Source organism: Dreissena polymorpha, chromosome 2 (assembly GCF_020536995.1).
Source record: "Dreissena polymorpha isolate Duluth1 chromosome 2, UMN_Dpol_1.0, whole genome shotgun sequence".
Classification (NCBI taxonomy): Eukaryota; Metazoa; Mollusca; class Bivalvia; order Myida; family Dreissenidae; genus Dreissena; species Dreissena polymorpha.
In genome coordinates this window covers 110124993-110152639 of record NC_068356.1, presented here as the reverse complement: position 1 = coordinate 110152639, position 27647 = coordinate 110124993, and the positions used below count along the sequence as shown (strand labels likewise).

Below are 27647 nucleotides of genomic sequence, written 5' to 3'. Positions count from 1 at the left end.
TTTAGTCGGAAAATAGAATTGTAAAATGAATCAGTGTTTATCCCTCTGTATCATTCTATTACAAAATTAATTATGTATGAATTTTTTTTAATTAACATTAGTACTGACGTTGAATACCGTAGATTATGGATGGATATGAAAAACGCAAAACATAACTTCCTTTCATTGATACGCAAAATATGTTTCATTTGAATAAAAATTAAGCTTAATTAAGAAAACAATGAAATTGACGATTAAATGTCATTGTAAATGTACTGATTAAATTATTATATGCTGTTGATATGGTATTACTTTCAATTTGCTCATAATCATAACAGTTTCGAGCTCACGGGCCCACGTGTCTTTTCATTAAAGTCTTCATTGCAAAATGGCATTTTAGCAATACAACATAGAACACATACATGCATTGAGTTTTTTCCCTTGCATTTCATTTTATTAAATGGCCTAACAGTCATTATATGACATCAATAACACATTGCCGTTTTTCTCGATAAATGAGATTTAACAAGTTCACAATCAACACGTTTATAGTTCTTGTGAGCTTTTTTCATACGACTTGTCTTAGGTAATAGTATGGTGGATGTTTTGCAAACGCAGGTTGGTATTTCTTGAGCACTAGGAAATTGCAAACGCAGGTTGCGAAAATATTCAAACGATGATGAAACGCGCACTGTTCACATTTTTGAAAATCTTCAAATTTATGATAAGGTTACAAATACGAAAATATTAACTATTCAAAACAATATATGACTACGGAACTTCAACAGACGCGATACCCGCCAAAACTCACGAAAATCCCGTGCATTAGTAAACACGTATGTTTATTGAACTGTGACGAAAAGAATAAAATATTGTGTCACATCCAATAACTCGCGTTTCATATCTCTATTGGTGTAGTCTTTAAAAGTTTATAAAACATTTTAGAAATATATTTTAACAAATAGTAATTCTTTTATTACAGAAAAATGACGTTCGTGTGTAAAATCTGTGTGAAGACATTTAAATCGGAGTTGGGGATTAATGCTTCATGATAAGCGCCACAGAGGGACTGGACGATTCGCCTGTTGTGGAAATACATTTTACACAAAGCAGGCGTTCAACAGACACAGGTGTGTATTTTGTTTTTAGTACAATGCTAGGTTCTGTCGGTTTAAAAATCAAAGTACAATTCAACATAGGTCACTGCATTCTGAGCGAAAGTGTGTTTTTTATAACCTAGTTGCAAAGCACTATTTAAAATGTTTTATGGTGTTTTCGAAATAAGCCGGCTTAAAAATAACAAATAACTACTAGTGTGGTGCATATTGGTGTGTTCATTATAGTGTATAGTTTTTAACGACAATAATGGTCCAGATAAATTTCAATGCAAATTGTCACTGAACAATTGGCATTTAAACCGCATAAATCATGAATGTACGCGTACCGATACTTCAAGTATGTAATTGGGCCCTTACAAATATTTTTTAATGCGTATTTTGGATTTTGAAATGCGTAAATACGCGTTTACGCGCCTTATCTGGAGCGCTTCTGACGACCATCATTTTGATAAGTTCCATATTAATATGGATAATATTCTGAGAATTTTTCTGTATTGAATAATTATTCAGCAGTTCCAATTTTTTGTTGATTAGGTGCAGCATTCATGGTGTTGAAAAGCCGTTCCCCTGTGAACAATGCGGCAAAAAGTTTTGAACGAAAGATGACCTGAATCGTCACTGTCCTGAGGGAGGTTGCTGCAAAGCAATTTACCTGTTCGATTTGCAATACAAAACTCCGAGAGAAAATTGACCTTCAGGCCCGCCTTGACACCCACAATGGAGAGAAAAAACTTTGCTTGTGATATGTGTGAAAAGAGGTACAGGCACCGCAGTAGTCTATCAAAGCACAGATCTGCAAAGCACCTGAGCCTAGTCATCTGTTGTAGGACGATGATATGACCAAGAATTATTTTTAATGCTTACTAATGTGCCTTGGTTATTTTTTTCAATTAGTTAAAATACAGGCTGCCATACAATAATATATAGTATTGCGCGTGAGTTTGCATCGTACACATTGTGTTTCATATCGTTCATCTTGTGTTGTTTTGTTTGAATTTCCTGTTTTTTATATGATTATTGTTGTAATATTTATTATTCCGATTTAAATCGATTATGATAATGGTTGATCTCATACGAATTATTGTATTCAGTATTGCTCATCAGTGAATTACTGTTGATCTCAGCCGATTAATTGTGATGTATATTGATTATCTGTGATTATTGTTGATCTTATCAAAATCATTGTAATTAATGTTGATTATCTGTGATTATTGTTGATCTCAACCGACTATTTGTGATTTATATAATCCGTGATTATTGTTGATCTTATCAAAATCATTGTAATTTATGTTGATTATCTGTGATTATTGTTGATCTCAACCGATTTATTGTGATTTATATAATCTGTGATTATTGTTGATTTTATCAAAATCTTTGTAAGTTATGTTGATTATCTGTGATTATTGTTGATCTCAATCGATTAATTGTGATTTATTTTTTTCTATGATTAGTGTTGATCTTATCAAAATTATTGTAATTTATGTTGATTATCTGTGATTATTGTTGATCTCAACCGATTAATTGCGATTTATATTATCTGTGATTATAGTTGATCTTGTCAAAATTATTGTAATTTATGTTGATTATCTGTGATTATTGATGATCTCACCATATCCGTTGGAATATACATTTGAGCCGCGCTCTGTGAAAAGGGGGTTTAATGCATGTGCGTAAAGTGCTGTTCAGACAGGCTAATAAGGGACGGCACTTTCCGCCTTTATGATATTTTTTGTTAAAAGAAAGTCTTTTCTGAGAAAAAATCAAGTTTATCGGAATGTGTCGTCCCTGATTAGCCTGTGTGGAATGCACAGGCTAATATGTGACGACACTTTACGCATTAAACCCCCTTTTCACAGAGCGAGACTCATTTGTAATCTGCGATTACAAATGAGTCAATATTTCGAATCAATATAATTAAAATATATTTTCGGTGATTCATCTTTGTCTCATTGGAATCAGTGCGCGAATTGTCAACAATTACATTTAAATCTGTAATGCCTTCTCAAGTGTCACATAGACCAGTTTTATGTTTTGCGTATAAGCTAATCGTTTCTTTTAGAATTTTGGCTTTCGATCTGATGATTACATGTATTATTGCGATACGGGATATTCTTTGCAGCAATAAAACAATTAATCTTCATATTTTTGGTTTGTTTTGTTGTTAAAGACACTGATCTTGTTTGCGTTCAACCGCTGGGATTTTCAATGTTTTTCACAGTATAATCAGACTTATCTCGGTGAAGTGCACTTTGTCATGGATGTAGTATGCCTTCAGCTATATTTTTTGCATTATCTCCAACAATCATATTGTAAGATTGTCAGATTTCTCACTTTACACATACAGACATTATATTGTATGACCAATATAAAGACACTCGTGATTTGCAAGGCGCCCATTTAAAAGTCAATAGTTATTATTATAGTTACAGTTTCGGATCAATAGATAATGGTTTACACCTAAAATGAAAACTGTGTGTCTTGCAAAATAAGAGGAATCGATTGGTTTATTTGTTTCATGATACCCCCTTTTCTTATAGGTATACATTATTTATCCTCATGAAACTAAAAGAAACATACTTTTTTTTTATTTACAAGATACAAGATACATGGCATTATTTTAGAAACTGTAATTTTAAAACTTGAAACAAATAACAGCAAACAATATAAAGTTAGATCAAATATGTCTGTTGTTGTTTCAAATCCCCACAAAAGTAAAGTAATATTATAAAGTGGAAATATATCCATCATAATCAGTTTGAAGAAAGTTAAGGTAAGGATAACTTTTCAACAACAACGTCCACCATTTCCTTTTATTCTTTTGCGATGGTATTTGCTACATTAGGGTTGGTAAGTCTGTTTGATTCATAATCATTTTCCGTTTGTGTGCGATTTTAAACGGTAACATTTTGTGTTTGTGTTGCATTTGTTTTTGTCTCACGCTTCTCTGTATTGCAGGGATATGCGACGTTTTCTTTATTACTGTATGTATCTGTGAAACTGCACTTTTTGTTGATCTCTTCTTTGTCAAAATATCGTTCATTGGATTTGGCGCGTTGTCACTTTGTATTTGAGAGTTCATATCAATAACCCAGTTAGTATCGCGAGTATCACTGTCTGAAAATAATTGTTGGTGCGAGTTTCTTTTTGCTTTATACAAAGGGGATCGAAAAGGTTGCTGAATTGGGGACTTCATTGGTGTAAATTTTCGTTTCATTGCTGTTCGAAAAGTTGAGGTTGTTGGCGGTAGGAATTCAGAAGTTTGATGCATCCAGTTCTTCGTTTGATCCGCTCTGGGTGAGACGTTTTTCGTGTCATTCTGAAAAGGAAAATGATATCATAGGAATGAGTACAACATTCAAAATCGAAACAAAATGGTATTCAATATTCAATCAACAGGTGTATACCACTATCTTATACGGAGTCCGGATAGTGCCATCTATAATCTCGCCCTTCTTTCATCAAGGGTACACACGAATCGATACACGATATTTTGCGCGAAAGTCGCGGCGACGCACGATATTTTGCGCAACAGTCGCGGCGACGCACGATATTTTGCGCGATACACGAAGCGACGCGCGAGAATGTACCACGAAATATCGCCCTTGTGTAGGTAGCCCAAAAGGCGATATATCGTATTAAATATATCGTGCGACGCCGCGACTGTCGCGCAAAATATCGTGCGTCGCTTCATGTTTTGTGCGTCGCCTTTGATGAAAGAAGGGCGAGATTATAGATTTCACTATCCGGATTCCGTAATCTTAACCAACCTGCATTTGCCATATCCAGCTTCAGCAAACTGCGTTTGCTCAACCAACCCGCGTTTGTATATTTTTGAAATTGCAAGAACTTACCAAATTAAATATTACAACAACAACTTTTATCAAAAATTCAGCATCGTGTGCTCTCATTTTTCTAGCAATATGATTTATTCGTGAATGGGAAGTGGAAAAATATATAATCAAACTGCGTTTGCATCGAAAATCTAAATTTTGTGTCGAAGTGTTCTTGAAAATTGCAAAGCTTCGAAACAAGTACAATGCGTCTTAATATGCAAAAAGGTATGAAGCATGTCATAAGCTTTGTATTGTCCAGAAATGTTCACATATTCTCTATAAAAAGATGAAAATTACCTGACGGAGCGGGATGCCTGATGCAATTCAACAACCTGCGTTGACTTTTGTGGTCACGTGACAAAAGTTGTTCATCCCCGGTGTATATCTTTGTTACGAACGCTGTGTAACTAGCCATATATAAATGTGTACTCATAAAATACATATAATTGTATGAACTTGATGTATATATTTTTCGGGTACACATAAGTATCGAATATTTAAATTAAATTTGAATCAGTATAAAAGCAATACTGTATTATCAAACCATTAATGTATTTGAGTTGTTTAACAATGCATCATAATTTTAGAGTGCGGCTTATTTGCCCGGTGCGAAGTGGCCGGTAAGGAATTGGACCCTGAAAATAAACCTTAGGGATTGATATACATTACTATTTCTTAAAGCAATTAAATGCGTAATATATAATAATCATATCAAATACTAGGACTAGTATTATCATATATCATAGGTTATATATTCTAATGAGACGATTTCGGAACAAGCGAACATAATAAGCACCAAAAAACTAGGCAATACATGTAAGCCGAAAAGTGTCCATTATGTAAATCAAAAGGCAATCTGAGGCGCGTATTTAGCGATTTTTTCAATTCCTTTTTTTTGCCTGATCTGTCAATAAGTGACCACATGCCAGTCCTTTATTAAATTTATGGTACAGCGATAACACAAAGCAAACCTAAACCAAGGGCCTTTGCAAATTGTTCATACGCTCGTTTCTGGAAAATAAACTGTTGTATATTTAACTATAACCTAGTTTTCTATTTATTACATCATTTGTTATTTTCTGTCTTCATTTCGGACATAAATCAAATGAAAATTGCTGGATTAATTCAAAATCATTAAATTACGAAATGAATATAAACACAATGACATCCCTGTATTGCCTGTGTTGCTTTATCATCAGTGTTGAAAAAATAGATGGGTTGATAAATCGTAGGTGGTGAGGTATGATGTTTGAATAAAAGAAGACTTGACAGCAATGTTTTACTAACTTAAAGTAATACAATTCATTTCTTAGCTTCTGGGCACACGTGCATTATTTCAAGGAAATACTCAATCAGGGAAAGCGTGTATTTATCTTAATTTTAAATTATGTCGCACTGTAATTTGTTGCAAGATCTTATATAAGTATCACATGGTATAGAACCGCCACTATTTCGTAAATTCCAAAAATTGATCTTACTCGTTGCAAACTTCGGCGCAGACAATGTGGTTGATAAGCGAAATGTTTTCATCAAATTTGTCCAGGAGAGTTGGGCAAAGCTGGGTCTAACACTGTTGTTCGGTCTCATCAGTTCCGAACTGGGAAAAAGATGCTTAGCGATGGCTAAGACTAAAAACAGTCATTATTTGTAATGAGTATCAGTTGGCTAACGCTTAAAAGTGTATTCATGCTCAAGAAGAGTAAATAAAGTATGAGGTAAAGTCGATTTAACATACCATGAATTTTCTTAGCTATATTTTGAGTTGTTTTAACAATCCACACTATGTGTGTTTCCTTAAATATGACGTAACTTAAACGCCCAACCTCCGACACGTAAAGCTTACTCAACCAAATGCCATAATTTTACTACAATACTATTAAAACTAACATACTTTGTATCGTTTTCGTTTGTTTTAATAAATTGCAAAAATACTCCAGCATGTAATATTATACTTAGGTCTCGAAGATTGGTTGGTGGACGATATATATTTAGTATGCGTTTCTTCGTTCTTGTCTTAAAGATTTTTTATTAATTATTAACAGTAAAACATGGCATCGTTGTACCTGGATTGTCATGTAATTATAATCAAGATTAATGTCCGTACGCTATATATAAGGTGAAAAGTCCAATGGCTTTATAAAAACACATGTATTGACGTATATATTGAAATGTATATTGTGTTAAGTGCGGTAAACCGTACGTCGTTATTGACATAAACCCACTCACTGTCGTATCCCCTTTGCAAAGGCACAATGAATCTCTCGTTGACGCTGGCACTGAACACGAACGGTATCAGGCAGAGCAACACGACGACCAACTTCATTTTGATATTTAACTAAGTCTGACACCGAAACAACGTTTATCTGTTAATTGAATCAACGCACATACTTTCTACAGTTAGCCTATGGAGTAATATTATATTAGAAAGAACATTAAATGGTTTTAAATAATTTTCGAAAGAAAATGTAATGCAAATGACAAAATCAGTGGTGAAAGCTTCTTTTCGAAATTATTTTGAACAACAGTTTCTACAACCATTGACAAGTCTAACGAATGCAAACGCCATTCCTTAATTAGATTCTCTAAGCCAATTTATGGCGTACCTACCTGCTTGAAAATATCACTGATTATTAAATTTGGACGGACTACCTTCTTTCATGACATGACATCTGCAATCTATATTCATAACAAGTGTGCATATCTTATAATTTCGTGAGAACATTTTCCAGGGATGTATTATCATTATGTGTTGTCTTCGTGTACATTATATGCATTGTAATATTAATGGAATAATGAAAACGGGCAAGTTAACACATTTGCAATTTACAAGGAATCCGTTAACATTGTTCACGGTTTTCTTTTACTTTTTATGACGTTTATCGGCTACAGTGACTACAGTATAGTGTTAAGTTTATTATACAGATGTGTGCAAGTCTCAGCCATGTACGATGCTTTTGAGATGCTTTTGATTGGGAACATCATTACTCCGGATTCCTCGACATATGTCTGGCTCTTAGCGGAAATCCATCGACGACATTCACCTCAACTAGCTGTTTGGTGTTGACGAGAGGTTTCACTTCTTAACCCATTTATGCCTAGTGGACTCTCCCATCCTTCAAAATTGGATCAATTTATTTCCAAAATTAGGGATGTCTAGTATATTTATTTCTATATTTATAATATTTCTTACGGAATTCCTTTAAGCAAACAGCGCAGACCCTGATGAGACGCCGCATTATGCGGCGTATCATCTGGGTCTACGCTGTTTGCCAAGGCCTTTTTCTAGACGTTAGGCATAAATGGGTTAAGAGCAGCGAACCTTTCAACTCCCTCTCTGCAGGTGAAACCCCCGATCACTAGTTAATGGAGAAGGTTAATATTTTAAGGTTTATTGGTAAGTTGTCTTTAAAATCTTTATTGAACACGAAGTTTGACGATACGCTTAAGTTGGTACATTCATTATATTTGGATTACATCATTGTTTGCTAGAGCAATCATTGTAGCAACCGTTCCATCACTCTATCAAAATTGGTCTCCACAATGTTTCTGTTTAAAGCCAAATACTTCTATTCAGTCAAGGTCGTCACGATCCGGACTACGTCGAACCATTCTCGCACGATCTCTCAATAATCGTTATCGGCTGACCCGACCATGACAATCAAGCAGTTCATTCGGTGCAAACCTAAGGAGAAGTCCTTTGGGTGTTTTGGTTATGGGTGAAAGGTTGAACTAAAACGTCATAGGAACAACAATTACGTAGAGTAAAAAAAATATAACATGATCAGGGTGTATTTTCCTTTAGCTTACTTGCAATTTTTTTTATCTTATTTATAAGAGCTACATGTGCAAATGGCATGAACAAACAATGAACTTATATATTTATTACTTTAATTTAAAATAATGGAAGGTCCTACATTACAAGAAATATCAAGTCGTTTTATTAATACCGTAGATCTATATTGAATCGACTGGTATTCGTGGTCGTTCACAGAAATATGCGCATGAAGGCTAGATTTCATTTATAACATCGTTTGCATGATTTAATCAAAGCGCTGAAGGCACTGAAGTTGTTCGCTATTGCATAATCCAAGACGCAACTCATTTTTCAAAAATAATAGCAAGTTTGAAATGAACACACGCCATTCAAATTTATAAAGAGAGTGTCATAACGCACGGGTCGAGATTTGTGTGCACTTTTGGTCATCCTATTTATTTTATAGAGATAACTTAGACAAAATAACAACAACATGGCCCTTTTTGGACGTTCTGAAAGCATAGAAAGTATGATGAACATGAGAACTGAATATAAAGACAATTTGAAATCACCATCATATAAAATGAATATTGTTGGAATATCGAATACCTATCTCACTAAGGATATAATTTCATGATGAAAATTCCCTGTACAAAACTTAAGATTTTTGACACCATATACAAATTCAAAATAAACAATCAGATAATTGATGAAAATAAAGAAAAAAATAAATCTCCGAGCCATACTTTTTACTTACGAATTAGGTAATCATAAAGACAGCCCTGTTGACTCGTACTGTGTTGTTTATGCATTACTTGTTACCCTAGCAGTCCACACTGTGTCAACAACTCTGACCTAAACATAGGTATAGAACACTAATGCGCTTTTCGGCATAGCTGTTTTACTCAGCTTTTCACCTTAAATTACTTTTACATAACGCAAGCAGACTGCAAATTGCTTCTTGTGTTAAGTTAAAAAATATGATGTTTTTGCACGTTCGGAGAGATCTTGCAATCGACTCATAAACTATTTAACGTATTTCAAAAACATAGATATTAAACACTTTTAAAAGATGCTCAGCATGCACCAATGTTATTCGCCCAGACGAAACACAAGAAACGATATAACTTAATACCAAATGCTTTGCTATAAAATGTATGTTCGCTAAAATATACATTTACCATTCTTCGTTGATTATTGCTAAGCTTTACTTTTTAATGAAAAGAATTAACATGTAAGGGTATGTGCTTGACAAACATAAGCATTGTTAAGCCTAGTGTTTTGTTGTCTTTACAGATAACACTGAAGGGGCATTTTTCATAGGCCTCCTAGCGAACAAAGAACGAGAAGAATCGGTAAAATAATAACGCTTTTGTAATAACTAATCGTTTAGTTTCTATACACGCGCTAGCTGGTAATGACTCTGGAGATCCAGTAAGTACACAGTGTTCGTGCAAGGCCTGTGTTAAATTATGAATACAATTCTAATAAGAAGCCTTTGAAGATGGACCAAGTGTAAGGTTCTGGGTCCAAATGTGTATGGTTGTTTCTTAATGCCCCATTAAAACTCAAAATCAAAGAACGTTTCGTAAAATATTTCGTAAAATTAAGTTCACCCATACACAATCAGTGTTCCTTATATCAATAGCAACAATTTCAACGATATATGTGGTATGGTAACATTGATTTAACGAGATACAATATGTTCGTTTTTATTTTCTGTGGGACAATACATTCCATATGAATTTCCCGTGACTATATCTGAACATTACAGAGCGAACGCACGGACCTTATACAAAGCACATGCAAGTGCGCTACAAATTAAAGACAAAGATAAAAGATCCATAAATACAGTTATGTATAGCCCCGCATACACTTTCATTTTTGCAGGCGCTCTCTTTCTTTATTCGTTAAGAGCAGGACGTCCTCGCATGAGCTCAACTTATTAATAGCATTATGATTTAATATTCGTTGATTGTAAGTGTTCATGGGGCTTTAAGTGAGTACTTCGGGTTAACTGTGAGGTTTGTGACCCGCAAACCGGAATAAACCACGACAGTGACTGCTGTTTTATTAGTTGTTGTGTTTACCACTTGAATTTGTACTGTGTCGCTTGTTCTGTTATTGAGTTGTTGTTTTTTTCCATAAATAAATGTTCTGATAAAACTAGTATCTTCTTCTGAATTGAGTGTAGTTTCCCTGTGTTTAAAATTAGAACTATTGGGAGATAACGGGCACTGGTGTACTTTCTTTTAAGTTCTCCTGATACAAATTTTTGCATTAAGAAATACTACTTTATACAGATAAACGCATTCAGTTATCTCCCTTGCATCATATTAAATTATTACGGGAGATAACATAGTCCTTATCTGACATCGATAAAAACATATCGGCTTTACTCCCGATCAATGCTATGGTAAATATCCGAGTAAGTCGTAATTCATTACGACATTCAACATTGTATGTTAAGTTGCATAACGATACAATCTGCGACAAATCATGCATATAGGCAACAACATTTATGGTAACTCGCATTGCATAATTGTATTGATTTAATTGGTATCTTACTGATGTCAAAATATTTTAAACAACCCAAATCAGTTGTAACTTAAAATTGTAGAAAATGTCTTTTATGAGATCCAATATGTAGTGTACGTTTTCTTATATTACATCGACCATAAGCGAGCTCTGATCCTCGCCGCAAGCGTTTCTTGCTGTGCACACGTACGCACCACGATTGTCTGCGAAGGCGTTGGAAATCACCACAGTGTCGAGACCGACGGGTCGGAATACATTGATTGGATACGGCTTGCCGACGACCTGTAAAACCACAGTGGAGAACTCTACGCCATTTTGCAAAGCAATGTACCATGTTATCCGATGATATATGTATATATCCGAAGGACCGTATGTAATTCGCGTACACTAATTATTGAATAGAACTGAATGTGTTTTATTAAAGTTTCTAGATTCTTGGCAGGAATGAAACTGTTTGATTTTTTTGCTGCCTCGCATGAAATAGAATATATCTGTAAAAAGGCTTTATACTCTCGAAACTCAATCCTATATTTGGATAGAGTTACATGTAACATGTAATGCTTTTCGACAATATTGGAAATTTGATTTGAATCACTCATCACACTATGACACAATGTGGAAAATGGTTCCAATATGGCCAACCCTTGATAAAAAGGTGAAAAGGGTCTTCCCACCCAATTGTTTTTTATTTTGCACTTTTCAAGGTGGGTTTTAATGCTTAACAAAACTCATTTTGTAATATAAATTTATGGAATATAACAAGTAAATCAGCACTTTTCTGAAGTCTAAAGCTTTAAATATTGGTGTGAACAGCATTTTCAGAAATATATGATATTTGATGAAGAAGTAAAGCAAACTTTGAAAATCAAAAACCTTAATAAAAAAATGTATCATAAAGTATGACTGACATATAACCATAATACTATTTTCTCTTTGAATTCAAGCCTCCTCTAAAGTTTCAAAATAAATTCCTAATAAAATGTTTATCATCTACTACACAGTTTTACTTTCACCACCCACAGGTGGTTAGCGTGTGGCTATGATATTAATTAGTGAAAACATCATTTTGAATGATAAATAATCATATTATAACGAAAAATTAACTTTTCTGAAAAAAAAAAATATTTCACTATCAAATATATATATAACAAGGTATGCAACTCAAAATCAGCCCAAAACGGGGTGCATCGCTTTGAACAGCCATATCTTCATAAATTTTGCAGCGATTTTCACGATCTCGGTCTTATTCAACGCAGAAATGAATTTCCTTTCTGGAAATGTATATGTCTTGCAATATTTTTACAAATGCTGGGTCAACTTTTAAGAAATAACACGATACACAACACGAATGACCCAGTTGACAGTGATCATGCTGTCTTTAAGACTGAAATCTTCACGGAGTAAAGGGCAACTTCCCTACAAAGTTCATGTAGTTCGATACCATAATTCAATAAAACGTATGAAAAAACATTATTACCGTTCTTGTCGTTACATTCTGCATCAAGACTAACTGTCCAGCGCCGTTTGAAACCTTTGTTTACATACATTTCAACTGACATTTTAAACATACGAGTGATTTCATTGGTCCAATGCGGAGGTGTGTCTTTACAACTGGAGATTTCATTCATAAAGAATACATGATCACTGTCAACTGGGTCATGCGTGTTGTGTATCGTGTTATTTCTTAAAAGTTGACCCAGCATTTGTAAAAATATTGCAAGACATATACATTTCCAGAAAGGAAATTCATTTCTGCGTTGAATAAGACCGAGATCGTGAAAATCGCTGCAAAATTGATGAAGATATGGCTGTTCAAAGCGATGCACCCCGTTTTGGGGTGATTTTGAGTTGCATACCTTGTTATATATATATTTGATAGTGAAATTTTTTTTTTCAGAAAAGTTAATTTTTCGTTATAATATGATTATTTATCATTCAAAATGATGTTTTCACTAATTAATAGCATAGCCACACGCTAACCACCTGTGTCACCACCATCAACACAGATAAACCATCAAAATTGTCAACAACTGTGACATTAGATTGGACCTTGAAACTTTTTCTTTAATAACCGTTTTCCGTAGGTTTTTTACGGAACTATATCAGATATTGAGCTGATTTTTGGTATGCAAGTTTACCTACATGACCGAAAGATAAAGTGTGAAATTCGTCCCGTCCCATTGATATTTGGCGAAGCCTTAGACTTAAATGTTCACTATAATAACCGTTTTCCTGAGGTTTTTTTCGCAACTCTTTCAGATATTAAGCTGATTATTATGTCCCACGTAGGGTGGAATATGGCAGTTGGACTGTCCGTCCGTCTGTCCGGCATTTCATTATCCAGACTTTTTCAAAACGCTTTAAGATATTGACCTGATATTTGGTGTGTGAGTCTACCTACAAGACTTTCGAATGAAGTATGATTTTCGTTCCGGTCCATTGATTTTTGGCGAAGTTATGGGCCTTGGACTTTGACAAAGAAACTTGCCGGTACAAAGTAATGAATACTTTTCCATATCACCTCTCTAAATGCTTCCAACATTATTTGTTTTTCACAAATTATTAACGTCAGCAATATTCAGGCCTACGACCTCCTGTATCGATTGCTTCCATTCGCTGCTTCTCTTTCCTTGGCCAATCAAAAGTGTCACATCAACCATCAATAGATGAAGCATAGCATACAGGATCACTAGGGGAAATTGACTGATAAGGGATTAGTGTACAAGGCCATAAGAAAACATTGCCTAGGGGCTTATCTCCACTGGCGAGTAAAATAGCGCTAACCCCTTTGTTTATCAGGGACAACAAAACAAGTCTCCTCTTTTGTTTCGTGGGGAAGTGTACGGTGGGCCCCCTTCATGAGGGAAAAATTGCAGAAGGTCCATTATTAAAAAAATCCTAACTTGACAGCCAGCTGGGGGGGGGGGGGTGGGGGCGGGCCCCATGGGCCTCCCTGCGTACGGGCCTGTATACCTTAGGTATCTGCCAGAGGATTTGATCGGCGTTCGTTGCATTGCAGTAGAGAGACAGGAACCCACCGACCGGTATCTGCTTGTCGTGGTCAATATATGTGATGAAAGGGGGACCTAAACATGGTGATTGGACGGAAAATAACTTGATGGTTCAAATATGTCTGCGATTACCGTGTGCATTTATACTCCTTCATTACTAATATCCTGGGATAAAGACGATACACTCTTATTCACTTTGAATTAAGTTAAGAAAACTATGCAAATAAAATAATTATCACAATTTCATTATTCCCAATCAATTAAATTAACTTTATGACTATATTGCCCTTTAGTTGTTCATATAGTTTTTGAAAGTTAACATAAGCGATGCTTATATCCGTGTAATTCAGATATACATGAACATTTTCACAACCTGTACAACAGACGCGGCTGTGGCATATCTTAGACTCGAACTTCGGTCCCTCGCACCCGAAGGCGGTCACCGTGCAGTGCCGGAACCGATGCTGTATCCCGTCATGTCCGCACGTATACGGGCATGGCGTCCACGGGGACCAATCGCTCCACGCGCTGCCTGTTTCCACCACTGTAGGATTTATTTTATTTTTCTACAGCCGTGAAGAAATCGATACAGTTTTGCCCCATATGAATGTTATGGAATGTATACGAAGATTCTTAAATATTTGTTGATAAATGCATTTGTTGGCTTACGTTTATTACTACATGGACATTATTATTTTTATACGTAATAACTATTAGAGTTTTTTTACTTATTTTTTATATCGATAGTTCAGTCAAAATGTTCTGTTTAAATTGTGCATACAGTGGTTTTATAAATTTAAACTATATATCTTAATTGCGATTTGAAAATAATAAGAGTTGAAACATTGACGGATGAAAAAAAAACATTAATGTGTTAGTATTGAACATAAATACATGATGGATTAAACGTAATGGAAAAAATAAACACTTACCAGATGTTGTTGAAGTTTTTGCAAATGGTGTCGTTGCTGCTGTAGTTACTGTTGCTGTTACAGCTGTTTCCACCGTAGTGGTATCCATGATCAGGCTGCAGTCGTTGGGTATACACAAGTCATCATGGCAACACGAAGTACAATCTGAGTTGTCCGAACTGACACTGCGTCCGATAATTAGTATTTCTCCTTTATTAGACGCCGGACATACCTTAAAATAATTAATTTAAATAAAATATATCAACAATCGTATCAGATATGTAGATTACTATACTTATATTGTATTAAAAAACTTGTAATAGTCATGTTGGTAGTGTAAGGTGGTTCCACACGCTACTGGTTTAAAGCAAAGAGACTAATACATGGTTTCAAAACAGTATACTGATCAAAAATTACAATTATGTATTTTTAATAGTTATCAAACATATACGATAGTAATATTTTTATAACTATATTTGCAAGTTTAAGTTTAGTTTTTAATTATTAAACAACAAAGACTTTTCTCAAAACGAACCAAACCATATCATAGATCAATCAGTTAATCAATAATATGATTCTGGTTCGTCTTAAATCTAAGTACTGTTGACGACACATATTGAGGCCGTCAAAATCAAAGATTAATTAAACGGTCTTATCTGCCGCTTTAACAAAGCAATTATATCAGGTCGAGAGAGATTCGTGTTACTATCTAGAAATTGTGGAACAGAACATCAACTTTTAAAATGCAATGATTAAAACGTGGACCACCGTCTTGGAGCAGTCACTGAAAAGCTGAATGTTATTGTGTGTGTATTGTTTTTTATTGCATAGGCCATTGGTCATTTGAATGTAACAGCATTCTTGCGAATGGCAACATGATGATATTGTCTGGTCATTCGTGAGATTAATTTTGTTCTATGTGTAAATTAACCCATTTATGCCTAGCGTCTAGGAAAAAGACATTGGCAAACAGCGTAGACCCAGATGAGACGCCGCACAATGCGGCGTCTCATCAGGGTCTGCGCTGTTTGCTGAAAGGATTTTATGTAAGAAATATTCTAAATATAGAAATAAATATACTAGAAATCCCTAATTTTGGAAATAAATTAATCCAATTTAGATGGATGGGAGAGTTCACTAGGCATAAATGGGTTAAACTAATGCAGGCAACCACAAATAAAGCAAGAACGTCTGGTTACCGTTTGATCGCTGCAACCTATGTTGTAGGTGACACTGATCCCATCGCTGACGCGTTGGAGCAAGCAATACTGTTGGAACAAGAAGAAGAACGTCATTATGAAAGTTATGAACGCTGACAAGGCCGTTAACAAGGAAAGATACGTAAAGCGAGTAAAGCATGAGTACAGCTGTATATACTGAAACAAAGATGCATAGACAAGCGGACAGTATAATAACCACGGTCACATTTGTAATACGTGACTTAATACCTTGATGTACGAGACTGAAAATATTCAAAACATGTTAAGTAATCATTATGTAAAAGAATTTCTGTCGTATCGTCTAATTCGTATTTGCTATTTGAAAACAATTGCAATAAAAATATTAACTTGATTTTGCTGGCACTCCTTTATTTGCTGACATTCGTTCCTGTTGGTCATGCCCATACAGCTGTAGCAAAAATCTGAACCGCGGACACCTTTAATGTGTAAAATGGTTTTCTAAAGACAACAAATCATATTGACGATGTTAAAGTACATTATCGGCTACACTTTTAATGAACGAAACATTTTGATGGTCGGTGGAGAATAAACATAATTCCAACATAGAAATATATGTTTATATGAATGCATTCTATGTATGTTTTATATCCGTGCATCAACATGTGGGTGGAATGGGTATATATGTTTAGCAGTGGCTTGTTTTTCTCAAAGAAGGGTTACCAGGTTCACTGGCCGCTTTGATATGACTGCAATTCGGCTAACACTAAGGCGCAAATAACAACATGAGCACAAACTTTATTAAGTTATTGATATTGTAACATATTTCTCTGTTAGGAAGCGTTTGCATAATGCGTGCAATAAACCGACAACATGTATTCATAAAGTATTGAATAAATGTATAATGACTGAAAACTAGTTCGTCTTTTACAAGATATAAGTAAAACTCATACCGTTCGTACCCAAAACACAAAATATTAAAACAAAAACATGGCTAAAGTCCATTGTAATGGCTGATGCTTACATTATAGTTAGTTAAAGCCACATAGCATTATCTTTGTTACAGAGGACAATAATTTACATCTTCATTACATACACTAAGCGGCTCCCTTTATCTCTAGTGTCCTTATTTTGCCATGCACATTTGGTCCAGTATTGTCCGATAAGGCCTTTTAATTGTTTGTTTTCAGCGACCTATTCTAAACAGTGTACATAAAAATGAAAACTTGATTGAATTAATCTGATATGTTATTTGTTAAGTTATTTACACGTATATGGTGTGTGGTTAATTTTGGGCTTTGCTTGAAGTTGTATCGTAAACTCTAGAACGTTTTAACGTGCCGATGTAAGGTGGTGACCGATTTATTATGAAATGAAGTGTTAAGTTGAATGTATCCTCCTGTAAAGTCGCTTGTTTTAAATACAGAAATGGCGGATTATTCCAAAAAAATAACACATGGTGATGTTTCTGGATTCATGGTCCTATACTTTGAGTGTATTTGATAATTAAATGTTGTTTTTGATGTCGGCTGCTTTTGTTGCCAAACAAGTGATTTTGTTGCTGTTGTTTTTTGTCGATTTTTCTTTAGGTTTCGCTTCAATCCATCGTCTAAGGGGAAAAAACGTATGAATTATTTTTTAGAAGTATCCAATCAACCATTTGTTAAGTTAGGCTAATCCCTGGAGACGTTACAGAGTGTACGTCATTAAACATAAAACTGGCATAATTCTTAAACGTCTAAATAAATTGATTTTTTTATTCAAGTTAAATTAATATAAAAACGATTGGAGTTCGTTCCAACCCTTTTTGCATGAAACTTCAAAACTATGCATTAAACTCCACATAACCAGGAGTGATGCTTTCTAGTTATTTACTTGCCGATTTCCAAACATTGTAAATATGTTAGCAGATGCTCAACAACCCAGCACCTTCTCAGTAATATTGTGAAACGGTATGACCGGATATACATATTGTATGATCATTCAAAATGTAGTGTTTAGATGATTAACAAAAAGAAACTCATCTAGTTAAAGTAATAAACACAGAACTTATAAATTTCGTTATACAAATATTTGTAACGCGCAAAATGATCTATGTTTAAAAAACTACAAAAATTGTAAAAAAATACAACACATGTCAAGTCTGTTAAAATATTTACATGCGAATCATACTGATTGATCTAAGGACCCATACAAACAGACCTGAAATCTAGTAACGAAACTGACATATAACAATTATCCATTTACCGGCCTTAAAACATATTATTTTATTAATTCAATTATATATGGAGATATGCGGCCCCAATAACAAATTTGCAATCTATAAGGAACGGAAAGGCTTATTGGCATTTTAAACATCCCTATATGCCGCATGATTTTCATTATTTAAGGGCTTGTTTCTGAATATCTACGGACCCATACACAGTGTTTGAGGCTCGATCTCGACGCCGATTATGAGAAGATCTCACTTGCCAAATCCGATCAAGGCGTAGGTTTTTTCCCGGTCTCTGGTTTACCAGTTCGATAGGTACAGCCACCTCATGTTGTATCTCAGTCTAGATATCACAGCCGTGTTAACCAACGCAACGCCGTTTTGCCGAATGCAGAGTTGTTGTGGTTCCTTTCCTTTTTTCGGTGGAATGGAGGAGTACGTTATTAACTACGGATACTATGGATTTTATCATGTAAAGTTCCTAAACCGTTTTGGTTGGTCAAAGATGAACATACTATGCTTGTAACGTTCTTAGAGGTTTATCGTTATATTGCATAAATTTTAGTTTTCAACCAAAAAGGCCGGAAGAGAAACATCCTATGTATTCAAATGAAATTCTTTCCGTAGAAAGAAGCTACAATACGTAATATTGCACACTAACATATGATAAGTTTTTAAGATAAAACAAAATAACTTTGAGCTGCAATACAATCAGATGTATAATAGCATTGCGTATGTATCTGAAGGTTATTTTAAGAAACGTTACCACGCGACGATTTATACTAGTTTTGCATTGCTTTTGCGTATTATTTATTATTTCAAAACACTAATTCCAGCCGTACAGCGTTTGATTTTGAAACTTGTGCAGTTTATGCGGCCATCCCCATATCATGTTGCATTCCGTGTATGGAACATGCACCTCTTTGATCCCTTGTACACAAACTAGTTTCTTGAAGTTTAGCGATATATGCTGCTAGTAGGCCTACAACTACTAATGAACCCTCGTTTGATTTGGCGCACACTGTAACCGGAGTTGAACGTTACAATAACGCTTGTGTGCAGCCTATCGACGGAATTCCAAACCCTGCTTCATCGAAAGACGTACACATGCCGTCATATCGGATTAAAATCTCATAAGTGATATCGGCGAATCTCGTCTCGCTATATAGGTTGTCCTTTAAAGTGGTTCAGTGTAGGGACAGGAAGTTCCGCGCAGACCAGAAAGCTGTCTTCAATGCAAACTTCCGTTCTGTTGATAAATACAAGTATCGAGCCCTCAACTTGCACTTAAGGACGAATGTTCCTGTACTTTGCAAACGCAGACGGCGGCGAGAGAATGTCGGCCAATTACACACGCAAACTATCCATCGATCACCTTGATTGCAAAACGGACGACGCTTCATACAAAATACATTCGTCTTGATACAATCTGCTGTTTTTGATCGCCGCAAACTAGGTATGCCTCCGAGACCTAATTATCGTTGAGACAGGTAACCTCGCGTTGACGGTCTTCTTGATCAATATTTGCGCTCTCGACAGCTATCTGGTTCCTTACCTAGCCGGGCGGCGCTCGATCGCGTCGCTCTGGTTCTCGGGCTTCGTCTTGGCGGATAATCATCTGGGGTTGACGATCATTCATCTTAGCGGTTTCGTGGGCGGTATGTTTCATAGGCGGCTTTTCAGGTACCTATACGAGCGCGTCGGGTCACTAACCTTTTTTAACCGGAACGCGGGATACGGCACTCTGACGCTGCATTAAGTCGTATTGTTGGATAACGTGAGTATGATGGGTTTAAGAAGAATGTGATGAAACTTATGAAAATCAAAGAAACGCTCAAGTATACGTTTAATGTTTTACTATTAATACAAACTCTGTAAAATGAAATGAATAACAATTAATTTCACTTACAAGTATATTACATCATTTTAATTCGAAAGAAAAGTTTTGATTTTCAATAAATAGTATCGATATAAAAGGTCATATGTAAGGCTCAATCAATAATTTAACAAAAGATTGTTGACAAAAATATTCATGCTATTTAATGTTTTCCGTAATCATCAAGTTAATACATGAACTTTTATCACCTAATATAAAGCTAAGTGTATTTGTTTTGCCTATCATGGTTGACAAAGCGTTATAGTCAGACGGATGTAACTTAACAAACAAGGAATTCCACTATAGGCCTAGGTTTGAAATATAATGTCGAAAAAAACCAATGTATGGTGGGCGTTAAAGGCATTCATATGATTAACTGTTGACTTAAAGGAACCTGCAGTTAAAATATTACCAAATGACTGAACCATTCAAGCATTTTGACAATTATTTCCTAAGCATCATGGAGTAAAAATTCTTATTACATAGAAACATACTGTCAATATCGGTTGTGAAACCTAGTAATCAAAGTTCTATTGTATAGGTGTTACGCTACTGCGTTTCTTTGATCTCGTCATTATCTTTTTATTTCTGAGGCCACATTGGGCGAAATGTCTTTACTCTGAATTATATTCCGTGGAGGTTTTACGAATAATTTGTTGCAAAATGTTTGTTGTTGTTTTTCAATTTCAGTGTACGTTGTTTCAAGCGCATACGTTTCTGTTTTAAACGCATACTTATGCAATTTGAAATATGTTTGTTTTTTATCAAGTTTATTTATTGTCAACTAATTTAACGCAACAACGTTTTTTGACGTCTTGAAAAAGCTTATAAATATTATGAAAAGCGTCAAATCAAACAGGTTAGTTGAGAAACGGCACCAGTTGACAAAATGGAGTAATCGACAATCGGAATGTGTTCACATTACTTGAGCGTTTTTAACAAGAAGCGATGTAAAAAAGTGTATGGAAAGGCATTCGGTGTTCTTGTTTTTTAACTAAAATAACGCGAATCAAAGGTATCAAGAACACTATATAAGGACAAGTGCGAAAAACAGAATACTCAAGATTTAAGCATTCTATATTTTAAACACCCCGGTGGGAGCAAAAATTTTCCCCTTAGTATGTCATTGTCTTCTTGTTAGCAGGGCTTCTTGGTTCAGAGACGTGACTATGCCATGGTAATACATTAACATTTATATTTGAGTTATTATTTCAACAAATATGTTAGTAAGTCCCTTTGCAACAATGGAATATGCTCTAGTCTTTGAACGCTAACATTAATACATGATATTATCTTAAGACTGTTTACCGAATGTCTTCATAAATAGCCCATCATACAATCATACCAATGTTGTTTTGGGGAAACTTGTTATCTAACATATGCTAATAATTACTGCATGTCATATATATTTTGCATGTCGTTGAAATGGGGATTCCAACGGAAAGAGCTTTCATTTTGAAGTTAGTGAAGACTGGATTCCTCGTTATTGTCTGGATATGCATAGTACGTATAGCATACATGTATATCTATTGTTGTTTTATTGAAAATGTGTGTTGTTGTATCGCCAGAGGTGGTATAAAAATGCATGCCATTGAAAGTTGTAGAGTGCAATTAAGTCCTTAAAATAATAAGACAATATCTGATAAAATTGAGAGATATATAGAGAGGTGCGAATACTAGCATTCATATTTCAAGCCCACAAGAGGTTCACATGGCAAAACTAAGCATTTGTGTAGAACATTAACGTGTTCATTATGTCTTCAATATGATAACTCATGCACTGCTTTGTTAACGCACCATATGAAATGTGCCATCCTCTTTGTAAAGAGTTCCGAGTATATTACAACAAAACACACTGCCCTAGCTGAATTTTAGGGACTATGTCTGGAGATCACGGGCCCGACGCTGATCGATCTCAAAGAGCGCCTTGGCGTCAACTACGAGAGCGTCGCAACAGCGGTGGAGGGTCGGAGCGCCGGCTTTTTCATCGGCTCCGCCGCTGGCGGTCTTCTGGTGGACAAGCTGGGTCGTTACTCCAATCTCATACTAGCGATCAGCCTGGACGGTATGGCGGCCTTCACAGCCTCGCTCCCGTGGATGACCAGCACCGAGCTTTTGTTCTTCATAAGCCTGTTCTGCGGCACGTGCGAGGGCGTGATTAACATAGGTGCGTGCGCATGCGATTGTTAGATGTGATTGTATTGGAATTATAGTTAGATATTATTTAAATAGAAAGTTGGTGACAAATGCCATTGCTTGTTGAAATGGGCTTATAAATTTGATGGTAACGACACGTGTACATACCGTGAAAGAATGTTCGCCTTTCACGTCGTTATTGTACAGCAATATCGGCCTCAATGAGTCTTATGTTGCAACGCCATATTTCGGGCCTGTCTATGGTGCCGTAGGCTCACCTTATATTATGTTATCTGATCAGGACATTTCTCACGAATGCTATAGACATGCAATAAATGCTAGTTGTACAATGATTCGTATGATTAATATATTACTTAATTGTGTTTTTTTGGTTCCACGTCAATGTATTCACATGCTGACTTGCTTTGTGTCAGTGAAATTTTTGCTTTTATTGGGGTTGGCGTGTTAAACTTGTAAAGGTGGACATTGAAAACATAACATGGCGTAATCGAGTATACTTTCAGTTAATGTAAAACTGTCAGATTTAACTCACACAATGCGATAATTTGTTTTATATCGCGTTAATAGAAACCTAAGCAATGTGAATACATAAGCAGCACCAATACATAGCACGATTTTCAAAACAACTCAAATCAAATGTTAACATCTCAACACGTTGATACTCTTAAAATAAACTGTTTGTTATTTCATCTTTACGAAGCTATACTTTGCAAAAAAACATTTAACATCGCGGTTTTAACATTTTTATACTTTTAAAGTATCGCCTTTGTCATATCAGCATGAAAGCATTGCTTATCATAAACTGGTATCATACTAATTTAATATTGATCACATTTATTCTATGAACATATTATACTATTGTTTCAGCCGGACAGAAGCTGATCATCAATATGTGGCAGGAAAACTCGGCGTCGCCTTTGCATCTTCTCCACGGCGGCTTTGGAATAGGCTCCTTTATCATTCCGCTAATTTCCAATCCATTCCTCGCAGTCAAAGCTGACGAAGATCAAAACACCACCACTGTGACGTCAACTAGCGCACCGATGACCACGGCAAAGAGTTATTTAAAAGAATCCAGAATTGAATATGCGTACGCCATTGCCGCGGTAATTGTGGTAGTGGTTTCCGTAGTTTTCTACATATACCATTGTAACGGCGTCAGAAAGAACGCACAGGGTGTAGCAAATGCAAGTAAGACAGAAAATGAAGATGGGAAACTCGACGATGGAAAACCGAAGGCACTCTCGTTCCGCCAGATGTTCAACCCTGCTACCTGCGCAAACGGCCGCGTCTTTTACGGCGTGCAGATCTTCTTTCTGGTCTTCCTCTTCTTCTTCCAAGCGGTGGGCGGCGAGCGAATCGCAGGGAAGTTTATTCGCTCCTACGCCATCGAGTACCTCGACTTTTCCCAAGACGACGCTATCTATCTTAACACGGTCTTCTGGATAGCTTTTACGTGTGGCCGCATAGGCGCATTCGTCGCGGCGCACTGGGTGCCCATTCGGATCCTTATCATGATCGAGACTGGTGGATGCCTGGCCTCTGGCATCGCACTCGTCTTCCTCGGTACTAGGAGTCACCTTGCGCTGTGGGTGATCATGCCGATCTTTGGCGTGTTCATCGCGCCCCTCTTCCCGTCCGGTATAAGCTGGGCAAACTTCCACATCGACGTCACCGGTATCGCAATCACCATATTCCTTCTCGGTGGCTCCGTCGGCGGAATTGCCTACATGAAGGTCATGGGATTCCTCTTCGATAACTACGGGCCGAAGACGTTCCTTTATACGCTACTGGCTTACGGGATCGCCGTATTCCTTCTTTCAACCATCATGAACTTAGTCGGCGCTCAACATGGAAGTCGCTTCGAGGCAAATAAGAAGAGAAAAGAAATTGATATTTCGGAGCTCGGGAACCAGGTTGTTTACGCTGAGAAATTCTAGAGATCAATTACACAATACTTGATCATATATCAACTCAAACTAATTAGCTTAGTTTTCACAAAAATAGTTGTTGTTTACTATCCCAGCTAGCACAAAAACGTTCTTAGAACGTTATCCTAACGTTAGCCCAAACGTTCCAGAAACGTTTCACTGCAACGTTCTCCTAACGTTAAAATGTATGGTTCGCTTAACGTTCCAGAAACGTTGCGGAATAACGTTATCATTTAACCTAAAACGAGCCTAAATCTAATTGTCGTATTGAGGTTAAAAACCAACACATTTTTATTATACACAAGTTTATTGCATGAGTGTAATTAATACAAATATATATCATCGCATTGTTGTTCTTTTTTGTCTTGAATCCGGATCTGTACGGGTGTCTTCCCAGTTGTCCTAGAAGTACAAAAAATATCAGAATGACCAACTGTTCTTTTAAATAAAACGGGAAAAAATGACAAGACATACATGTACCGCATGAATAACACACACATATATGCGTCATCTTGAATATACACATATATGAAACCGAATTTTCATACATGGTAAAATAATCAAGCGTTACAACATCTTTAAATTTAATAATGTATTTTATGACTGTATCAATTCATAACTAAATTTGAAATTAACCTACAAGATCAATATTTTAATCATGTCATGACCAACAAACACTTTTCATAAACTACTTTTTACATAATTATATATTTCAATATTAGAATTTAATAAAATTAGATCTAATAATTGAGGTAAAGATAAATTTTTGAATTTTATTTCTTTTCAATTAACGGTGAATTATGATTATCGCTGTTCGAAATAACGGTGTTGAAGTGTACATATTTATTTTTCACGTTATTACATGTGTTTTCAAGAATGTTGCCAACAACAAATTGCTAACAAAAAAATGACTTAATGAACGTTAGTATATTTAAATGTGGTACGAAGTCTCCATGGTAAGAGTTTCCCCATAATTCCGAATTTGAATTTAAAGCAAGTGCATAATGATATGAATTTTAATATTACAACTTGAAATAACAATAAAAACACTACCTCGCAAAATGTTGATTATCGTCGAGTGTAAGTTCCAACTTCTCTTATTGTTGAACAAAAAGGTTAACTTTCAACAACAGCAAAGTTTTTAAAATCCAATTAGCCAGTACTGAGTAGGTCAGTGAACACATGAATAGAGTGGAACGCACGCGGGAGATCTGCTGTGTAACAGTATAGGCCTTAAATTGAATGCATGAGTCATACGCCATGCCACTCTGTTAGTATATACATACATGCCTCCGCAGTTTACTCAGTCTATTGCTAGCGCTCCCCACATACACGCGCACCATCAAGTTGCCTGATGATATATTTATAATGGATGTATAATAAACTTATAAACAATACATGTAGTTTATTAAGTACACCATAAACATGCTGGTTTAGATAACAAGAGAATCGCGCTTGCAAACATTCGAAGATACACAAACGGGTCAAAATGCAAATCTACTTATACACGTATTTTATATTTAAAAAAAACACAACAAAAAAAACGTCAAATTCTTTATGAAAACATATAACAATTTAATGTACATGTTTATATTGTGTGATTGCTAAACGTTCTTATAATGTTCTGCGAACGTTTGGGATGTAACTTTGAAATTTGGTTTCCCGATAACGTTCCGACAAAAACGTTGTAAGAACGTTACAGGAACGTTAAACTTTAAAGTCCACCAATACATCCTAGGATCGTAAAAATACACTGTTATAATGTGACTTTCATAATATATATTTTATATAACTAAAATAAGTTACGAATACTGATAGTGTGAGTTTTGTTAGAACGTTCTGAAAACGTTCTGGGAACGTTCTGTGTGATCATAACCTAAATAGAACTTAAGCGTAACGTTATTTGAACGTTACGTGGTGCTAGCTGGGATGGAATCGACGATACTGGAGACAGTCAAAGCAACTCAATAAAGCATATAATATCCGTAGCATCTTTTCAATGCAAATCGTTTTGATACAAGAAAGTAGAGGAAAAGAGAAAGTGAATTTTCAGACTTTGGCATAGCCACTGTTTTCATTGAAACTAAAAAAAACGTTCAAAAGCCATGATTACAATAATGTATAACCTTCTCCTTCAATTACAAAACTTGGTGTATCTCTTTCTGGAAAGCATTGCTTATTTTTAAACAGTTCCTTTTCTCTCCAGGTTTAACCGCCATTTTGCGATCACACGAATTCTGTGTGTGGTTATTTCAGTATGCTATGTGTGTCTTCAACATTCTGATTCATGTCATACCTTAAAAGATGAACGTTTTGGGTGCGTTTATTGAAGTTCTGTGCTTTTGTCGAAATCGTATTGCCAAAACATCGTGATCCGATGGTGCTTGCGTTTGGGCGATTTTTATATTCTTAGCATGTTCGAGAAGGTATCTTTTTTATTTCTTTGTTGGATGAGGACAGAGCCATCTTTAAGATGATACCATGCTTGTAAAAGGTGGTATATATTAAAAGCAAGAAAGTTTGCTTTGAAAGTTTTCAGTATTATAATGGGACCCTATGGGATTTGGAAGTTAGTGCAATATTACCTTTTTTTTACCACACATAAATGAAAATATCGAACACATATATGAAATCACCCATTTTTCAATTTTCCATATAGGATTTTACCATATACATATTTGGCTTTATTTAAAATATTTAATTAAGTATAACACATAAACATGGAAATATAGAACATTCTGTAATTATTCTGTTTGAATTTAACAGAAAATTAGAAAAAAGCTTGTACATAAGTTTTTGAGCAATACAGACATATGCGTGGGGCCATTTGAATACCTTGCGGGATACAACATCATTATTTAACTGAAACTAATAGTTAAGCACTTTGTGAACGCATTTTGTATGCGGTCTATTTTCTTGACCACCTGATCTAAGAAGACAGTGCAACTCATCCCAAAAAAATGGCTACCTTACACAATGGACAACTTTAATTTTCCCAATTATTTCTGCTCCAAACCTCGGTCATCCTATCCCGAATTTATTAAACTGATTGTATACAGATACATCTGTTAAGCAACACAGATGTACTTTACACGTTTAATTACGCTACGAATTAGAAAAATCATACCACATCACAGCTTTAAATTATC

At 35.5% G+C, this 27647-nt stretch overlaps 2 protein-coding genes and 2 long non-coding RNA genes across 8 annotated transcripts; 1 reads left to right on the top strand and 3 right to left on the bottom strand.

Moving 5' to 3' along the window:
• Positions 1-3660: 3660 nt before the first annotated feature.
• Positions 3661-7879, bottom strand: LOC127868491 (uncharacterized). 2 transcript variants are annotated; one of them, XR_008044153.1, is made up of 4 exons: positions 7538-7879; positions 6409-6558; positions 5228-5565; positions 3661-4413 (listed from the first exon to the last, which is right to left on the bottom strand). It is a non-coding gene; the product is annotated as an uncharacterized LOC127868491 (long non-coding RNA). The 2 variants fall into 2 exon arrangements; XR_008044152.1 differs by lacking the exon at positions 7538-7879 and adding an exon at positions 7157-7509.
• A 3339-nt stretch (positions 7880-11218) lies between these two features.
• On the bottom strand, positions 11219-17535 carry LOC127868490 (SCO-spondin-like). Of its 4 annotated transcripts, none has more exons than XM_052410310.1 (7): positions 17419-17535; positions 16713-16801; positions 16344-16412; positions 15166-15376; positions 14607-14777; positions 14196-14308; positions 11219-11504 (listed from the first exon to the last, which is right to left on the bottom strand). In XM_052410310.1, exons 2-7 carry the CDS (start codon positions 16767-16769, stop codon positions 11346-11348), a joined length of 780 nt encoding a protein of 259 aa, XP_052266270.1. In that variant the 5' UTR covers positions 16770-16801; positions 17419-17535; the 3' UTR covers positions 11219-11345. The 4 variants fall into 4 exon arrangements, with proteins under 4 accessions (XP_052266270.1, XP_052266268.1, XP_052266267.1 ...); XM_052410308.1 differs by having other exon boundaries at positions 17285-17426; XM_052410307.1 differs by having other exon boundaries at positions 17276-17425.
• A 4213-nt stretch (positions 17536-21748) lies between these two features.
• Positions 21749-24842, top strand: LOC127868488 (sodium-dependent glucose transporter 1A-like). The gene is made up of 3 exons (XM_052410305.1): positions 21749-21913; positions 22286-22577; positions 23435-24842. Exons 1-3 carry the CDS (start codon positions 21836-21838, stop codon positions 24505-24507), a joined length of 1443 nt encoding a protein of 480 aa, XP_052266265.1. The 5' UTR covers positions 21749-21835; the 3' UTR covers positions 24508-24842.
• LOC127868489 (uncharacterized) lies at positions 23915-26753 on the bottom strand. Its single transcript, XR_008044151.1, has 2 exons — positions 25552-26753; positions 23915-24900 (listed from the first exon to the last, which is right to left on the bottom strand). It is a non-coding gene; the product is annotated as an uncharacterized LOC127868489 (long non-coding RNA).
• Between the last annotated feature and the right edge of the window lie 894 nt (positions 26754-27647).

Coding starts and splice junctions, on each gene's coding strand:
- LOC127868490 (XM_052410307.1), bottom strand. CDS start 17,327: ATGGACTTTAGCCATGTTTTTGTTTTAATATTTTGTGTTTTGGGTACG. Junction 16,802..17,275: donor TTGTGTTTTGGGTACGAACG/GTATGAGTTTTA, acceptor TACACATTAAAG/GTGTCCGCGGTTCAGATTTT. Junction 14,309..14,606: donor CAGCCGCGTCTGTTGTACAG/GTTGTGAAAATG, acceptor CACCATGTTTAG/GTCCCCCTTTCATCACATAT.
- LOC127868488 (XM_052410305.1), top strand. CDS start 21,836: ATGGGGATTCCAACGGAAAGAGCTTTCATTTTGAAGTTAGTGAAGACT. Junction 21,914..22,285: donor TTATTGTCTGGATATGCATA/GTACGTATAGCA, acceptor GCTGAATTTTAG/GGACTATGTCTGGAGATCAC. Junction 22,578..23,434: donor CGAGGGCGTGATTAACATAG/GTGCGTGCGCAT, acceptor CTATTGTTTCAG/CCGGACAGAAGCTGATCATC.